The sequence below is a fragment of the Ochotona curzoniae genome, unplaced genomic scaffold (assembly GCF_017591425.1).
Source record: "Ochotona curzoniae isolate NIBS_2020 unplaced genomic scaffold, NIBS_Ocur_1.0 scaffold_2476, whole genome shotgun sequence".
Lineage (NCBI taxonomy): Eukaryota > Metazoa > Chordata > Mammalia > Lagomorpha > Ochotonidae > Ochotona > Ochotona curzoniae.
The window spans coordinates 1595831-1614114 of record NW_024467095.1 but is presented as its reverse complement, the minus strand read 5'-3'; the positions used below and the strand labels follow the sequence as shown (position 1 = coordinate 1614114).

At 45.0% G+C, this 18284-nt stretch overlaps 1 protein-coding gene across 2 annotated transcripts in view; it reads left to right on the top strand.

Annotated features, from left to right (window-relative positions):
* The window catches only part of SND1 (staphylococcal nuclease and tudor domain containing 1), a 375610-nt gene that overhangs the window by 219877 nt on the left and 137449 nt on the right, over window positions 1-18284 (top strand). For both annotated transcript variants that reach the window (XM_041002494.1, XM_041002495.1), the window contains exon 15: window positions 11247-11388. In XM_041002494.1, the coding sequence (XP_040858428.1) occupies window positions 11247-11388 (142 nt within the window). The remainder of the gene's footprint in view (window positions 1-11246; window positions 11389-18284) is intronic.

Here is an 18284-nt window from a genome sequence, read left to right as displayed (position 1 = left end):
TCAGAAACATTCCCTACAGAATATGTTATATGAAATGTGGAGCACTGCTTGTGGAGTTGATGTCTGAATATTCTCGAGTTGGGACTCAGGGCTGCTTCGGAATGCACTAAGCTGTTTATGCCTCAGCACTTTGGGAAGTCATGTTCTTAGCAAGATTTTAAAAAGCAATTTTTTTTGCAATGATTTTTTTTTATTGGAAAGTCAGATTTACAGAGAGAAAGAGAGAGGGAAAGGAAGATCTTCCACCCAATGATTCACTCTTTAAGAGGCCACAATGGCTGGAGCTGCGCCAATCCAAAGCCAGGAGCCAGGAGCCTCCTCCAGGTCTCTCACGCAGGTGCAGGGTCCCAAAGCTTTGGACCATCCTTGACTGCTTTCTGAGGCCAAAGCAGGGAGCTAGATGGGAAAAGGTGCCGCCAGGATTAGAACCAGTGCCCATATGGGATCCTCATGTGTGCAAAGCAAGGAGTTCAGCCACTAGGTTACTACACCAGGCCCAAAATTTCAAAAATTTTTGATGAACATATTGGATTTGTAAGTGCCAAAGAATTTTACCAGTATTTTTATTTGGGAGGAAGGTTTATTTATCTTTGTTTAGTTGTTTATTTATTCACTTATTTTTAAAGATTTATATATTTTTCTTGGAAAGTCATGTATACAGAAAGGAGGAAAGATGGAGAGGAAGATTTTCTATCTAATAATTCACTCCCCAAGTGGCCGCAACAGCCAGAGCTCAGCTGATCCAAAGCCAGGAGCCTCTTCTGGGTTCCCAAGTGGGTGCAGGGTCCCAAGGCTTTGGGCTGTCCTCCACTGCTTTCCCAGGTCACAGGCAGGGAGCTGGATGGGAAGTGGAACTGCCAGGATTAGAAATGGCACCCAGAGCATGCAAGGCTAGAACTTTAGCTGCTAGGCTACCGCGCCAGCCCCCAAAGTTTGTTTTTGTTAATTCTGTATTAATGCAGCCTATTTCTTTTCTTTTATATCATACTCATCCATTCCAGTATTCTTACAGAAAACTAACTTCTGATGCCTTTGTTAGTTAGCAGTTGGAAAGCCATCATCTCTTGACAAAGCCTTCTGCTGCATTTAGCTTGTGTTTTTCTAGACACCAGGCCCTATTTGTCTCGGCTAGACAGATCATGTCTGAACTAGACACTATGGTCAGAGGGTGGTTTTGTTGTTGTTGTTTATTTAATTAATTTGAAAGGCAGAGGTACAGAAAAAGGAAGGAAGGAAAGAGAATCTTCCATTTCCTGGTTCCCTCCCCAGATGGCTGCAAAAGGCCTTGTTTGCACATGTCCGAAACCTGGAGCAAAAGTGGAGCCGCTGGGCTTGTTGGCACCCCATGGGAATGCGCGCACCCCAGGCAGAGGCTGAACTGGTTGTGCCAAGATGTCTGTCCCAACAGTCTGTTTTTCTTTCTTTTTTTTTGTTTCCCTTCTTTTTTTTTTAAGAGTCTTAGAAGTGTAGGAACTAGCACAGAAAAGCACTGTGCAGAGTGTGCAATAACTTACACATGTGGCAGTTGCTTTATCACGGGCACAGTCATGGTGCTGAGATTGTCCTGCAGCCACATCCTGTCCTCACCCCAATACAGCAGCCGTTCTTGGTTGCATGCTGCAACACCATATGGTCAAGGAGAGACTTCGGTGTTTGTGCTTTGCTCTAGGAGGAATCAGAATTTCCAGTGTATCCAACACACTGTATTTCTGAATACTCTTACTGAAAAGAAATATGTTTAGAGTAGTTTTATTATGCTTAAGCTGATTATCATGCTAACGTGAGTTTTGGTTTGCTTGTTTTCTCCCTGTTGCCCACACACTTGGGCCTCCGCATCACAGTGGTCTGCCAGTAGTGGTGTCAGAAACACCTTAAAAACCCCCGGACTCTATGCTTGGGATATGCTTGCAATGAAAGAATCGCAGCTGAACTTGAACTGTGACAATGCAACAAAGGTGGAGGAATCCACCTTAGGGGGAGGGTTGGGGGATGAGTAGGGGGAATCCCAGTGCCTAAAAAATTGTGTCACATAATGCAAGGTAATAATTTAAAAGAAAAACAAGTCCGTGGTTAGATGGATTTTCAGTGGAATCCTGGGGTCTTTTCAGACAGAGCTCTGATTCAGGGTAGTTTCAACATCAGTGTTTAGACACTATTTCAGTGTCGATAATGTTTATTTGTCACAAAATATATGGAAGAATTATGAAGAGCTAATTCAGTGTAGCGGGAGTTAAAAGCTGACTTTCGACACGGAGCGGCAGTTTCACCTAAGTAACAGTCAACGTTGGCAGAGCTGACTCAGCCGAGTAATATGTTCCTGTATTTTACTAAAAACGGCAATTTAATATTTCACAGGTGTAAATTTCATTTGTTATTAAATGTATCAGAAGAAAACAATGCATTTTACTGTCACTGGAAGTATTTCTGTACTAATCTCGTGCATTTGTTCACAAGTATCTGGCAACCTTTTTTCCTTTTTATGTCTTTCTATTTTTCTTCTTTTTGTAAAGTATTTTGAGCTCTTTTCAGGTAAGATTCTTCTATGTTTTATTCCTAATTCTTCAGTTAATGTCCAGGACAGTGTCTGGGAGCTGGGAAATGCTTATCCAATACTGTTTGATGAGTGAATACAATCAACTGCTATGGGGTCCAGAGTGGTAGCCTAGCACCTAAGGTCCTTGTGTTGCACACACCAAATCCCAATTGAGCCTCAGTTCTAATCCCAGCAGCCCCGCTTCCCATTCCAGCTCCCTGCTTGTGACCTGGGAAAGCAGTGGAGGACGGCCCAAAGCCTAGGGACCCTGCAACCACAAGGGAGACCCGGAAGAGGCTCCTGGCTCCTGGGTTTAGATTGGCCCAACCCTGGCTGTTGTGGCCACTTGGGGAGTGAATCATCAGAAGAAAGACATTTCATCTCTGTCTCTCCTCCTCTCTGTATATCTGACTTTCTAATAAAAATAAATTATAAAAATAAATCTTTTTAAAAAATCAGGTGCTATGTTAAAATCACTTTGCTCAAGGTTAACTTTTGGTACACAGTAGATTGATGCTGGCTTTCTGTGTGGCATTCTGCCTCGGAGTACCAGTTTGGTTCCTGTCCCGGCCATCCCACTCGCAGTTCAGCTTCCTGCCTTGCTGTTGCGCAGTTAAGTGACAAAGGGCTGGGACTTGATCTACTGCCTCCCACATGGAGACCCTGATGGAGTTCCAGGCTCTTGGAGTGAACCGGTGGCTGGGGAATTCTCTCTCTCTCTCTCTCTCTCTCTCTCTCTCTCCTTCTTTCTACCCTTTTCTCATTTACTCTGCCTCTTTCTCTTTTACTTAGGTTTTCAAAAGAAGTAAATAATTTTCTAATTACTTTATCCAACTTTTTTTGCGTATTGCAGTTGTTGGGTTGCAGCATGGTTTACTGCAGCTAAATCAGAGTTGGTTATTTGTATGGCAAATTTAGATAGCATTTTCATATCGAGTAATTTTTAAATGTATTTATTTGAAAGACAGGTAGGAGAAGGGGCGAATATCCTCTGTCCTCCCTCTGGAAGTTTACTCCTCCAATGTCCAAAGCATCAAAAAGCTCCATCAGGTCTCCCACCTCAGTGGCGGGAAACCAAGTCCTGGAACCAGGAGCAGCAATAAGCTAAATCAGAACACAGAGTAACCAGCCTCAGACTGTCAGTGGGGTGAAAGATGGCCTTCCCAAGCAGCTAGGTCCCACCGTCTTTTTCTTTTAGTGATTTGTATATTTACATGTTTAACAGAGTGGAAAAGAAAGAAATCTATCCACTGATATCCACTCCCCAAATGGCCACAATGTTCACACCAAAACCAGAGCCAGAAACCAAAGACAGGTTTCCCAAATGATTGACAGGTCTACAGAGGGGTTGGCCCATCACCCACTGCCTTCCCAGACACATTAGCGGATGGCTGCATTGATGCAGAGCAGTTGCAACTTGAACTGGCACTCCAGCACCGGGTGTCGGAGTCAAGAGCATGCGGCGGTGCCCTGGCCTGCGCTTTGGGGTAGCGTCATTTTAATAAATCCTCAGTGAGTGAGATTGTTGTTTGTTTGTTTGTTGTTATTTGTTGTCTTTCAAAACACTGCTTTTAATTTTATTAATAATCAGTTTCTATTGCAAAGGTTATTATTTTTCTCCATGTAGCAAAACTAGAACTTTCCCTTCCAAGTATCTTTTTTGGTAATACTTAACAAATGCAGGCATTTGGTGTAGTGTTGACGACACCAGGTACAGCACCTGAACGCTGTGTGTGAGTCTCTGGGTTCCAGTCCTGGCTCTGCCTACTGGTTCCAGCTTCCTTTGAGGTGAACCCTGGACGCCTGGATGGATTTCCTGTCCCCTAGCATTGCTCCAAGTCATTTTAACACTTGAAAAGTGAATGAGTGAATAGGAGCTCTGTCCATTTCTGTTTCTCTCAGTAGTTTTAAAAATGTTCAGCTTTAAAAAGAGTAAGACATAATAACTTTTAACTGGACGTTTATTGGATCTATTTTGGTGTTGGCTTTTCTTTTCTTTTTCCCTATTAATAGCGCAGTTTACTGCTAGCGGTTTTCTGTCCTTTCCTGCGGTTGTATTCTTGTCTGACGTGGGCAGTTTTGCATGACATCAGTTTTCTTGCCCCTGAGTTCTTGATTTGCCCATGAAATGAAAATTTGTGCTTCGTCATTTAAATTCTCTACTCCACACATTTCATTTTAATTACATCTCAAACCATTTTCTGGTTCTATAATAAAATCTTGTCTTGTGCCTATATAGACTTTGGAAGTATTAAAAATTGATCTAACATTTTTAAAGAAAGTTTATTATATCAAGCCTGAAAGTTAATCCTTGCCTGGTAATTGACATCCATCATATAGATTTTAGTCTCAATGCCACAGTCACATATAAATTGGTTTTGAGATATCTTCATGTCTAGATTCTGAAAATGTTTGTTATTGTGTTTATATAAATACAGGCATGGATTATTGAGAAAGTAGGAGAATTACCTTTTTCTGACTCTTTAACAGAATTTCAGTTCTTTTTAACAGCTTTCTTATTAACTTATTTATTTAGTGTAAGTTGGATGCTTACAGCTCGAATAAAACATATGATTTTAAACCATAATTCATCTCCAGGTAATTGGAAAGTACCTATACTCCCAGTATGTTAAGCCATCAAGTCTAAAACTTTCAATTGTGAATATGTCAACGAAGTTGACATAGGTGACAGATGCAAATTTTGTATAAGTGGTGTATTTGTTGCTAAATTTATGCTGGTATGGCTCCTATATGTAAGATGATAGGACAAAGTAGTTAACCTCGTTATAAAGATTTTGTTCTTACAAGTTGCTATTTTGGCACCAGAATCTCTGAGGTGTATAACCTTTAGCGGTTGCAATTACCTTTCATAAGTTTTCTTTATATTATACCTAAGCAGTATTTGTTATCAAAAGGAGTATATTGCTATGCTAATGAATAATAAGAATTTATCTGTTGAATCCAAGTCCTCATGGGTAGGATAAAACCACAAAAGCAATTCTGTATCTGTGTACCTGACCTCAAAGAGATAAAACATTTTCTCTATGAATTAAGAATAGGATGATTTTTTTTAACGTGCAAAGCAGAGCAAAGTGGAGAGTGAGTGGCAGGGATTGTCTGGGAGGTGACCCCAGTGGCTGTGGCAGGGGTGGGGGGCAGCATGAGCCAGCGAGTGTACCAAGGTCAGCGGAAGGGCTGCAGGAGCACTGGGGACAGCTCTCACAGGACCTCTAAGTATGACGTCCATGTTAGTATGAACCCTGCATTTCACTCCGTGGGAATTGGTGATCGTCTGAAATCCTGTGACGGCTTCCAGACACTAGACTTGTGTAGCAGACATGGCCACAGGGTACTGTGATGATCTGTACTGAGCTGCTAGGGATTCTGCTCCCCGTGCTCTTCTGTTCCCACACCAAATTCCCACACATTCCCAGAGCTGGTAACTCATTAAATTAAATTATTTTAAACACACTTTTGTATACTTAGTAAGAGATAAGTGGATGGTGATGTTTACATAGTTGATCAGGGTGGGAACAATCTAGGGAGAAGTGGGTGTGATCATTGTTTCCAAGCTTTCTATTTCTTCTTCCCATTTATGGGGGAAGTGGGGAAATAGGGGAATAGGCCATAGCCAGCCTCCCAGCCGTCCGAGTACCTGAGGATGGGGGAAGGCCTCCCGATATCAACCTAGGGTCACAATGTGGCACATGTTCAGAAGGTTCTGCCCAGGAAGATGTGACAGTTTTAAAAGTTTGTCAGTCCCGCTGATCAGTGGATGAAGAATCCCTTCCAATGTCCATTGACTGACGCCATCAACCTTATACCCTCTAATCGCCCAGATATTTGCTGTCATCGTTTGGATTGGGCAGTTGTCCATATGTTCTATTCTCTATTCTCTGCTGTCTTACCAGATGTCCTCTGCAGATCCCGATGAGCTACCATGTCCTCCGTGTGCATCTTGATCTGCTGTGCAGCACTCCATCCTCCACAATGAGGAGGAACATTTCCTAGGAGGACTCACGGACCTGGGCCAAGCTGGACCCCCTCAACCCGGGGCTCATGGATCTAGCAACCACCTCACAGGCAGGCCCGTGGTCCCAGGCCATGTGATCCAGGACCTGCTGGATCCCTTACCCCTGGGGCTCATGGGCCTGGTAGCCATCACACAGATGGGCTCCGTGACCAGCACCAGGAGCCTCAGGCCTAAGGAGCATTTTTATAGCCATACACGTATTCCCATTTGGAATCGTTTTGGCCTGACAAGCCAGAAGTATGGTTTGAATGGGAGCTTATAATTAAGATATATTTATAACCTTTGCTTCTGTGTAAGGATTATCCTGCCTTTTTTGAGAGTGGTCATTCAAAACCCTGTTCTCAAAGTTTGAAATATAGATATTAACATCCTTTGAAATGAAGTCACCCCAGGCACATTTGTTGCATCATTACTTTCTCAATTTCAAGGTGCATTGAGGAGGCAGAAACATTCCTTAAAGAGATGCCATCCACAATAGCAGGTTAAATGTAGCTAATACAACCTTAAATTACCTTTTCTAAGAATGTATAAGAAAATACTTCGGTACCAATGTGGTTTGTTACAGAGCACAGGTAACGTAAAAACTACTAGTGCAATAATAGGAAGACTTCTCTATTCAGAAATATATTTGTTTCTTGATTGAAAGGGGAATATACATATGTGCCAGAAATGCATCCCTAAATTATCTGTTTAGGTTTGCAGCGCCGTAAACTTCTACACAGCAGAAATCTCCTAGAATGCCTGTCCTTCCATAAGCTGCAGTGCAGAAAACCAAGGGTGAGGGTCTGCAGAGATTCCCACGCAGAAAGATTTGCTGTTTCCTTAAAACAAGATTTGTTGCAACAAGTTCCAATATTGTGAGCTCAGTAGAGGAGGTCTTTAATCTTTATTGATAATAATACATATTGGGGTTATATGTTCTTTAACATTTCGCTAAAACTCAGGATGATTGGAGGAGTATTGAAGTGTTGTATTGATGCCATCTTTTGAACTTAATCACTGGACCTTCTTTTTAGATCCATCTGACATCTTCAAGCTAAACTGGTCTCTGTTATGCTTTGTTCCCCATAGTAAGTTTTGTTGTCCTAACCCTTTACTTAACTTTTTCTACCTTTTTGTCTTTTAAAATGTATTGTTATTTGAGAGAGTTACTTAGAGAGAGAAATCGTCCATTCTTTGCTTCACTCCCCAAGTTGCCACAAGGATCCAGAGCTGGGCCGATCCAAAGCTGGGATCCAGGAACCTCCTCATTGAGTGTGGGCCAGAAAGGCAGAGGTCCTCCTCTGCTGCTTTCCCAGGCCTTTAGAAGGCAGCTGGATCAAAAGTGGAGCCACAAACTTGTATCCATATGAGATAACAGTCCCCAAGTTACTTGCCTTTTTCTTAATAATCCTGGACATGAATATAAAAGACTAATGTACAGAACTATACTTGCACAGCTTTTTATATATATGTAGATTTATTTTTCTTATTGGAAAGACAGATTTACAGAGAGAAGCAAAGACAGATCTTCCATCCACAGACTCATTCCCAAAATGACCACAATAGCCAAAGCTGAGTCCATCCAAAGCCACAAGCCAGGAACTTCTTCCATGTTTCCCATGCAGATGCAGGGTCCCGAGGCTTTGGGCCATCATCCTTTGCTTTCCTAGGCCATAAGCAAGGAACTGGATGAGAAATGGAGCAGCCAGAATACAGCCCAGTACGCATGTGAGATACTGATGCTTGCTAATGGAAGATGAGCCAATTTAGCTATCACACTAGCGCTTACACAGCTCTTAAATTTGTTTTAATTTTTAGCATTGTTTACATAATTGAGTTATGCACACTCATGTGAATTTCTGACTAGGGTGAGGAAAGTCAAGTGTGGACCAAGGTAGGTGGGACAAATTTTTCGATTTTTTTCCTCCTGTATCCACAAGGGAGAAGTGGAAGGGGATTGCTTCCTGCTTGTCAAACTATAGCAGCTCTCTGAGGTGAGGGACAGTGATGACGCACTAAAGACCCCAGTGTGGTCAAGAGTGTTCCAACAGCGTTAACTTGAGTGGTTTTGATAGTTCTGAAAACTTTTTGGTTTCGCTGTACCCAACTTGAGAATATCTTTCCAAGGTTTATTATTTGACAAAGTCCACCTTAGTATATGCACAGACCCATGCTGCCAGGTTGGCCAGGAGAATTATCCAACCTCTGATGAGGCAATTATCCCCTGCTAGCCTAGATGAGCTGGCCATCATGTCCCTTGTGCCTTGCACAGCTCTTTTGATGGTATAACTACTTAACTATATGCAGATAGTTATATGGTAATATTATCCAAACTTTAAAAATAAATAATTTCTGTACTAAATTGGTAGGGAATGACTTGTTGTTAAATCACTTGGGAAAACCTGCCCTTTGCTCTGCCTCTTCTTTTCACTTAAGTCACTGAAACAAATGCCAAAGTTCTGATGAATTTTTGCTTTGAAATATGCCCAGAACAAAGTACTTGAGACAAGAATATTCAGACACTGCTAGTGGCTCTGGTTGAGGTTTGATAGATATGGCGTCTCTTGTGGTTATTATAGTCAATTTAGTTGACTTTCTAAGAGCTTGGATTAAATGCCGTCTTTCCAGGGCGAGTGCACAGGAGAGTCCTCTCACCTAAGGCTTTGAATGCTTCCTCCAGAAGCCTGAGCCATCCATGTTGCATCCTATAATTTTGTGTCTTGAAATAAAGGCAGACAATCTCATGTAGACTTTAAAAAACTTCCTTTCATGCCTTCCGTTTTCTTAGCTTGCCATGACTTCTTACCTGCACCATAGTCAATGGCAGATAGTCATAGTCTCTTCTGAGATAGGATCACTGGGCTGTGAGTTGAGGCTTCGGGATGAGGAGCTTCTGCTGATTTTAGACTGTAGTAAAACCCCTTTGGTTGGCCATAATGCTTCTCTTGCAGTCTCTTTGCATACAGTAGGGAAAGGAAGAACACTTGCCACTTACTTCTTCCTGTGGGTGCCCACAGTGTCATTCCTACAGACATCTTTTTTTTCCCCCAAATAAACACATCCAAACTATAAGGATGAGCAAAAGCTTTGTATCTGCATTTCCTTCTATTCTTGAGGGAAGTGGCCCTGTCTTCAGCCCCATTAGGTTGCCTCATGATTTGTGATAATCAATCTGATAATTGTTGTTGACTTCCTCATGAATAATGTCCCAGATTTGGACCAGTGTGGCAAAAGGATTTTAATCAGGTAGTGCTTTCATTCCCTTGGAGCACTTGTCTTGCCTGACTGTTTTGGGCTTCAGCCAACTACCTGAAAATCTTTCTTCCTCTTGTGTGTGTACAGGAGAAGATGTGTTGCTCCAGTGTTTGGTGGGGGGGTTTTCAACCCCCTGTGTCTCATGGTTGTCGCGTCCTTTGCCATCACACCATTAGCAGCACTGCGAATGGATCACTGCTCCTATGTGAGCGTCTGCTTTAAGGAAAAAGGGAATCTCAATACTGTCTTCGTCCCAGCATACGTTACTGTTCCTGAATGAGAGGGTCCCCATTGGTTGCTGTGACAACTCTCAAATGCTCGATGGGTTGTTAGGTTTTTGTTATCTAATGTGCATTAAACTTCAATACAATAGCTCTGTTGCTAGGAGAAATGTCAGAAAGAAGAGCTTGGCTGGATGGCCACTGCTTGTGTCAGGGAAGGATTCAGGACATGTCATCTTGAACATTAGTTTCCGGTTCTCCTGGTGGGCCTGGACCCTCTGCAGTTTGGACACCCTGGCATGCTGTGCCAAGTGTTCCTTTGATGCTGGCATACTCCATCGTCTGCTGAGTTAGCCAGAGAGAAGGGGAAGGTTCACGATCCTCTGCTCTCATGTGATTAGGGTCAGGACCTTGTGCTTCCAGAGCCCCCGGCACGGTCCTCCTGAGGGGGGAATGCATGCATTTCATGTTGATGCATAGAAAAGGTTTTAAAGAGTGCTGCCTGACTAATGTGTTTGCATTGTTTCTATATTTGATTTTGCTGACATGGTGTGGTGTTTGTTTCCTTGGGACATGTCCTGCTGTTAAAGGTGTCTCCAAGTGGCCAGAGCATGCCCCAGGTACTAGCTCTGCCTGAGAGTGCATGCAGAGCAGGGGTTGCTGCACTGGTGCCCAAGGAAGGCTGTGCTTTTCTCAAGGTTAAGACACCACGAGCCTGGAATCTTACATAACCTATTTAAGATTGGAGATGAACTACATTTGTTTCCTGCGGAAGGGTTTTATGGTTCTGTATGATATAATGCAGTCCAGACATCACTCTTTTTAAATGAAAATTAAAGGCTGAATTCACCTCCCTGGTGGGTAGCTATTTGACTTCTGACCTCAATTTTATCTTAAAGGAAGATGGACTCTTCCTGTCCAAGAGCCGTGAGAGTCTCATTTTCCAAGCACGTTCCTAGCTTATCTAGCTGCCCAACGCTCGGTGTCTGAACAGAAGGAAGCATCGAGTCAATGAGAATGTCCTGCAACCTGCTTAACCTCTCTCCTGTTGCATTTCCAAGGTTATCTTGTGTATGTCTGACTTTCGGAGGTGTCTGATATCATTGGTTTAGTGCTGAACTTCCTGTATGTGCTGGCAAATTTTTTTATACTGGAAAAGATAGAAACTGTTATCTGGGCTCCATTACTTTCCAATAAATTGTTTTTCTCTGTTCTTCTTCAGGACACCCAAAAAGCAAAGCAGTTCCTGCCCTTCCTGCAGCGAGCAGGCCGCTCTGAAGCCGTGGTGGAGTACGTCTTCAGCGGTTCCCGTCTCAAACTCTACTTGCCAAAGGAAACGTGCCTTATCACATTCTTGCTTGCGGGTAAGTCCTTGTGGTGGGCTCGTTTGCCCGTTCTGCCTAGCGTACAGCGGCCAGCCTCCCAAGTCACATTCCCGCCTTCCTCTGTGGTGTGCGTAGGCCTCGTTGGCCAGCAGGTGCTCTTCCTCTGGGACCTGGGATGTTACACTTCTTTACTTCCTCATATCCCTCCACAGACACTACAGTTCTTGGGGGAAAGATGTCATTTTATTGCCTCCAACGGCCACCCTTCCACAGAGAAGCATGCATTGAATCACAAAGGAGAGATGCCAGGGTGCTCCCCAGTGCTTGCTGTCACCTGTGGGGGTCTGTGGCCGGAGAGGCAGGGGTCTCCATGCTCGTTCTGCTCCACCGACTTTCACAGCTGTCTTTCCTTGATGGAGCAGGGATTCCTGTGCGGATGTGCATCCCTGTCTGGCTGGCAGGAGTGAGTTAGGGGAGAAGACTCAGTCCTGAACATGTGATTGCACCCACGCTCCGGGAGACCAGATGATCACCTCTCAGCTTTTGTGGAACTGAGGACAGCAAGCTCAGGGACCTCCGTGGGAAGGCAGGGCCACAGCCAGTCCAGTGACTAGAGGGCTATGTTCTTGTTCAGCAAAGGTGACTTGTCACAATCTGAAGCTTAACAGAGCAGTATTATGTCCTTCATATTCCTGTCCCTCAACAGGTGCTTGGCTCTGCCACTCTTTGCTTTCGTTTGAGGTGTTACCTTCTCATCCTCCACTGTATACTTGAAAAGCGAAAAGCATCCCTTTGGGCAGCATAGAGCTTTAACCACAAAGAGAGAAACTGCTTTATTCCTTCTGGGATATTTGGCCACAGGGACGTAAAAACAATGACGTTCTGGCTTCCAAGCACAAAATACTCTGAATGGATCAAGCTCAAATCACAAACCTGTGTGGCTGTTGTCATCCTGTGGAGACCTGGTTTTACCTAGCCTAGACAGTAGGAATCTGATCACTCAGCTATTGCCTCAGCCAGCTCCTTTGTGTACTTGACATCATTCTGATGTTAGCAATTCAAAAGGCACTGCCTGGGCTAACTTACATTCCATAAGATAAATTACACAGAAGCAAATACATGATAAAATTATAAGCTTTCCCATTTTTCTGCTGTCATGGTATATTCTACTATATTATGCATCTTTCGATTTCTTCTGAAACCTGGCAAGGAAACAGAGCACTGTGTGAAGAGAAAGCAGATAGCAGTTTGAATTCTGGCTCCATAGTGCAGAAACAGGTGTCTCTGAAGAGCTGTTTTTCCTCTTCACGCCCCTGTTTGAATGTTCGTTATAGCTAAAGGTGCTTCTTGCTCCTCAGGGTTGCTGGGAAAGGCTTAACAAAGTGAGTCTAGAACAAGCTCATCATAAACCAGGTCATAGGGGGATGGATTTCTGTCCTCTTGCAGAGAACTGTGGTTGTAACTAGATCCTACCTTGACTCTTGGGGAATAGGTACCCTGACTGTTCGGTGTGTGTGCCCACAGCTGTGACTGTTCTGGGCTGACTCTCATCTAGTGCTTAAGAGAAATAAACCAAGAAAAAGGAGCTATACTGGCCTTCTCCTGACAAACTCAATGAAAGGAATGTCCCTAGCTTTTCCCTCTGAGGCTTTAGGACAAAGAACTGTGAAATCCTAAAACCTTGTCACAAAGAATAAACTGGCAGGACAGTCAGTCTCTGGAAGCCCAACGTGAATGCTGGATGAGAAAATAGAGGCAAGTGGTAGAAAACTGGCTCTGAAGAGGGGATGATTCATTCTTGAGGTGAAAATCAGGAAATGCCTCTGAGGAACTGCTGTCTAAGCTGTGTTTTGATGGACAAGTAAGAGTTTGCTATTGTTCAGGAAAGAAATAGGTTGAGAGTTACAGTCTAAGGTTGGATTGTGGAGGGATGACGTGTCTGCTTTAGCAGGGGTGGGAGGGACCAACCCACACACCTGCTTGATATTGGTGGGGATCAGAGGGGAGGATGAGGCGAAGCAACTGCCTCTCTGTCCCTTGGGCTATACTCCGGACACTCGAGTCATCGAGAGGTCTGGAGGCAAGTGGTTCCTTTTGGTGACAGCATTGGAGTGGAGGAGCAAGCGTCAGGGAGCACAGTTCAGAGCCAGCAAGGCAGAGGATTCAGGTCTGTCCCTGCAGGATTGCGGGGCTGACAGGTGTGCCCTGGATGGGATCTGGAAATGATGCTGCACAGTGAGGCCACAAGGACACTACCTGGGCTTCATACCTGGGCACGTGGGCAAGGGAGTCACCAGGAGGTAGTGTGTAGTTGAAGGACGTCAGGATGTGAGGTATAGGGTTAGGAAGAGTGAGCACCGTGCAAATGCCCCTGTGAGGATGATGCTAAGGGTTGACATGGGCCGGGAAGGCAGTGGTTAGAGGAAGAGAAGGAGCAACCAAGCACGCAAAGACTGTGCGTCAGCCGCCTCTGCTTGTGTATTAAAGAGCAAATTCGTCAAACCTGCATTGTGACATTACTATCAATTAGCAAACCACGAGTGACCTTTTTCAGTCCAGTTTCATTTAGAGTTGAGTGAAATAAAGACAGATTAAGGAGATTTGGGTGTCCTTGTGGGAGGAAAGGAACAGGCTTATGAAATATACATTATTTGTCACAAAAATGTAGCAGAGAGCCGGGAGAGCGATGGACAGTGAAGGCTGAAGGGTCAGGTTAACACTCCGAATGTCAGTGTCTTGTCTCCATGTAGAGCTGTGAAACTCACGCAAGATTCGAGAAGAGGGCGTGGATGCTTGAGCGAGCTCTTCGGTGTACCTGCTGTTGTCATATCAGCGGCAGAATGCAAAACTCAACAAAATCTCCTTGGCGAGTGAGGAGATGAAAAAGGAGAAGCAAGAGAGTATTATAAGGAACATGCGTTTTAAAATGCTACAGTGCGTGTGTGTCAATTCTGAGGGGAAAAATACAGAGTGGCTGTCGGAGAGTTCCCAGAGCAGTGGCCTGGGCAGATGAGGAGTGAGAGCCTGGGAGTGGAGCAGTGAGAGCGGCAGACCCAGTGTTCCTGCTGGAGAGTGCTTCGCCCTGCCCGCCGTGGAGCCGGCACTCCGCTGGGAATGTCTGTGTGGCGGAGTGCGAGTTTGGGTTGCGATTCTCAAGGGGAAAATCAAAATTGTGAGAGCAGTTCCTGTGTGCTACTCTCATTAATCCTTGCCTTTTGGAGCCGTGCATGTTCAAGGTAGGGTGGACACTTTCCATTTTCGTGTGGCCTGTTTCTGGGCAGACGGCCCCACAGCTTGACAGGGAGTGGCATTTGGCCTGAGCCAGCTGGCCTCTCTGTCACGGTTCCTGCACCCCTGTATGTGGAGTGACGGCTTGATCAGATGGGCTAGCAGGTGGGGCTGGGCAGAGTCAGCTGCAGCCAACAGGTCAGCGCCTCCTGAAAGCTCTTGCGCTGCAGTCTTGGAGCACCCTGTTTGGGTTTGGTCACCAGGTGACCTTCCCCCAGCACACAGAGACTGTTCAAGGTCCCCGCTGCTGCGGCCTCCTCCCAGCACACTGACTGTAGTCTTGGAGGCGGTCACGGTCACTTCTTGTCCTGAGGTAGCGAGGAAGCCAAGATCCCCAGGCAGCCTACGTTTGTTTGAAAGCATCCTTTCTTCCCCCGCTGCGTTTACTGAGCCCTATACGTTGCCTCCTGTTAGCACAAAAGCAATTTAGCTCAGTGTTTGTTTTTAATTTATTTCTGCTTGGTCACGTGTGTCACAGCTTCTTGGGGGGCCTTATCTAAAGGGAGACTGAGGCACTGCCCTACAGATCCCTTGGCCTTCGTTTGTATTTGTGTGTACCAGCGGGAGTGGGTTAGTGTTCCTGTAGAGTGACCTTGCTGTTGTGTGTGGTGTTTCACGTTTGCCTGCTCTGGAGTGTTGGAGTCGAGCTGAGGGCTCGGCTGTGCACGTGTCCCTTGTCCAAGCAGTGCAGCTGTCGGGGTGGCACCTGTAAGGCAGAGGCTTTCTTCCAAACAGGAGAGGAAGACTGAGGCTTCATTGAGAGTCTTAGTCAGGGACTTAGAGTCTTCTGGCAGCTCCCTGAGCAAGCTCACTCTGCTTTACTTGTCTGTTCTTACAGGTCAGGTGCTGCACAGGCGTGTCAGACAACTGGTGTGGAGCTTAAGGTTCACACTGCCTGAGTGTGGCAGCCACTTAGCAGGGGCTTCCCACGTGGGTCCCAGCAAGTCACTTGGAGTTAACCAGTTACCTAGTCACATGACGTGCGACTCGAAAAATCGACTTCCCTATGTCTGTCCGAATTTGTCTCCTTCCTTTCTTCCTTCCTTCCCCTTCCTTCCTTCCTCCCTCCTTCCTTCCTTCCTTCCTTTCTTCCTTCCTTCCTTCCTTCCTTTTCTTGCTCTCTCTTCCCCTCCCTCCCTTTCTTCCTTTCTTCTTTTCTTTCTTTCCTTTCTCTGTGTTGACTGGGAGCAATATTCCCTGAGGTCAGGTGTCACACTCCAGGGGCCTCAAGGTCTGAGTGCATTCATTACATTCCAAAGAATTCGCAGAATCTGATCCAGGACTGACTGAGGGTATCCAGTCCGTCAGCCGTCCACACTCCCAGGACAGAGTGTGCAGTATTCAACAGCACACGAGCAGTAGAAGCACGATCGGTTCACGGTCAAGAGAGCCACGCACATTCACCAGTGTTGTGCAAGCTGTGGCAGGCTGACATTGGTCCTCCCTGCTAGAGTTGTCTTCTTTGTTTTGTTTTGTTTTTAAGATTTATTTTTTTTTTATGAAAAGGCAGATATGCAGAGAGGAGGAGAGAAAGGAAGATCTTACGTCAGATAATTCACTCCCCAAGTGACCGCAGTGACTAGAGCTGTGCCGATCTGAAGCTGGGAGACCAGGGGCTTCCTCCCTGTCTTCCACATGGGTCCCAAGGCTTTAGGCCATCCTCCACTGCTTTTCCAGGCCATAAGCAGGGAGATGGATAGGAAGCAGAGCTGCCAGGGCATGAACTGACACCCCTGTGTGCAAGGTGAGGACTTTAGCCGCCGTGCTACTGCACCAGGCCTATGCTAGAGTCTTCTTTGGGGGTAGAGGAGCCTATCCCAAAGGCCACCCTCAGGGCACAGAATACCCTTGCTGGGACAGCAACATTCCCGGTCCTTTTTTACTGCCAGCAACAAGCAAGGTTCTGGGTGTCTGGGATTCATGAAATGGTGGTACATTTGTGCTGGTGAACCTGGCCTTGCTTGACTGTGTGGCCTCTACCCTGCATGGACAGGGTGGACCAAGTGTTAGCATTTCCTTTTTTTCTTCTTTATTGTCTCTTCTCTAGTCAGTCCTAATTGGAATATCAACTTCCTGTTTCAGTAGAGAAAAGACTTCCGGTGAGAGGAGGGGAAGGAAGGTGAGCCGCGTACCCTCCTCTATGGGCCAGGAGTGGCGGATCCCCAACTGATTACCAGTGCCTAACCAAATTACACAATTAAAGCCAGTCTATGTTAAAGTGAGAAATCCCATTCTGCTATCACAGAGGTGCTAATGAATCAGGCCGTTATTGTGGTGGTGATTGCTGGGCCGCTATCCTTAATTAAGCAATTACAGGGTCTGCTGATACTTATGAATTCCTTTCAGATGCTTTAATTGAATTGCAACTTAATGGATATTTGTGAAGTGGGGTATTCTTTCTCTTGGGACTTCCCAGTTTGCGCCTGCCTCCACTGCCTACTTGCTTTCACTGTGGTCCCATTATTGGAAATGGGCAACTTGACATGAGACTCTCCAGGAGCAGTTTTACTTTTAAAGATAACACTGGAATTGTTTAGACTTACCTTCTTGCCAGGGCACCATGAAGTTTCACGTATAGGACAGAATTAGCACCAGGATTAGATTCTTTGTAAGGAGTCCAGCATTTGCACTAGCACACCATGAGAAAGGTGGAATTTACCACATAGATTGTAAGTGACCTGTAAGTGACAAGATCTCTTCTGGACTTGTCATCATGACAAATGTAAGCAATGAAAAATAGGAGTGGAGGTAGTTGTCTGAGCCCATCTTGTGTTGTTATAATCAAATTCCTGGGATTGAGTAATGTAGAAAGCAAGCAAGTTGGGGAAGGGATCGCAGGTTCTTGGAAAGGCCAAGAGCATGGTCTCTAGTGGGGGTTCCTCCTCCTGCTCATCTCATGGCAGAGGTGTAGAATGACAAGAGCTACTCAGGAGATGAAACTAAAGGACTGCCCTCGCTTGGTATCTAATCCTGTCCCCAAAAACCATTCATCCCTTGTAAGAACCTAATTACTCGTTAAAGGCCTTTCCTCCCCACCCTTCCACAATGGCTATCAGCTTTCAATAGGAGTTTCTGAGGAAAAGGGCAGAGAAAGTAACAACTCAGATCACCTTCCCCAGGGAGATGGCATTTCACCGTCTATGAAGACCTAGGACATTTTCTTTTGGCAGGCTGGGTGTGATTCATCTAGGCAGAATAAGTTTTGTCTCTGTCAGCTCTCAGGAGGAGTTTGGTACAAGAAATGGCTGTACCCATCAGTCATGTTTCTCCTTGCTTTTGTGTTTGTATGTAAATCTGCTTAGGCTCTCTCTCTATTGAGTGTTCACTCTTCTGCCATCAGATCCCAATCTCCGCATCCCATTACGCACTGGTCATGTGGATAAAAGAGCAGACCTCCTATTACAGCATCATTATCTTCCATCTTTAGACCATGAATCATCTCCAGAATGAGCCTCATCAAACTTGTCAGTCATTCCATTGAAACGAAATATTTTATTTCATTTCTATCCATGGGCACAATGCTGGAAATAGAGAAATGCCTGATCCGTGCAACCTTCAAGCCAAGTAGTCATGTCTACTAAAGTAAAGGATGCAAAGTCAGGAAGAAAATCCAGATACCATGGAATAGTAAGATGTGAAACTGTCAG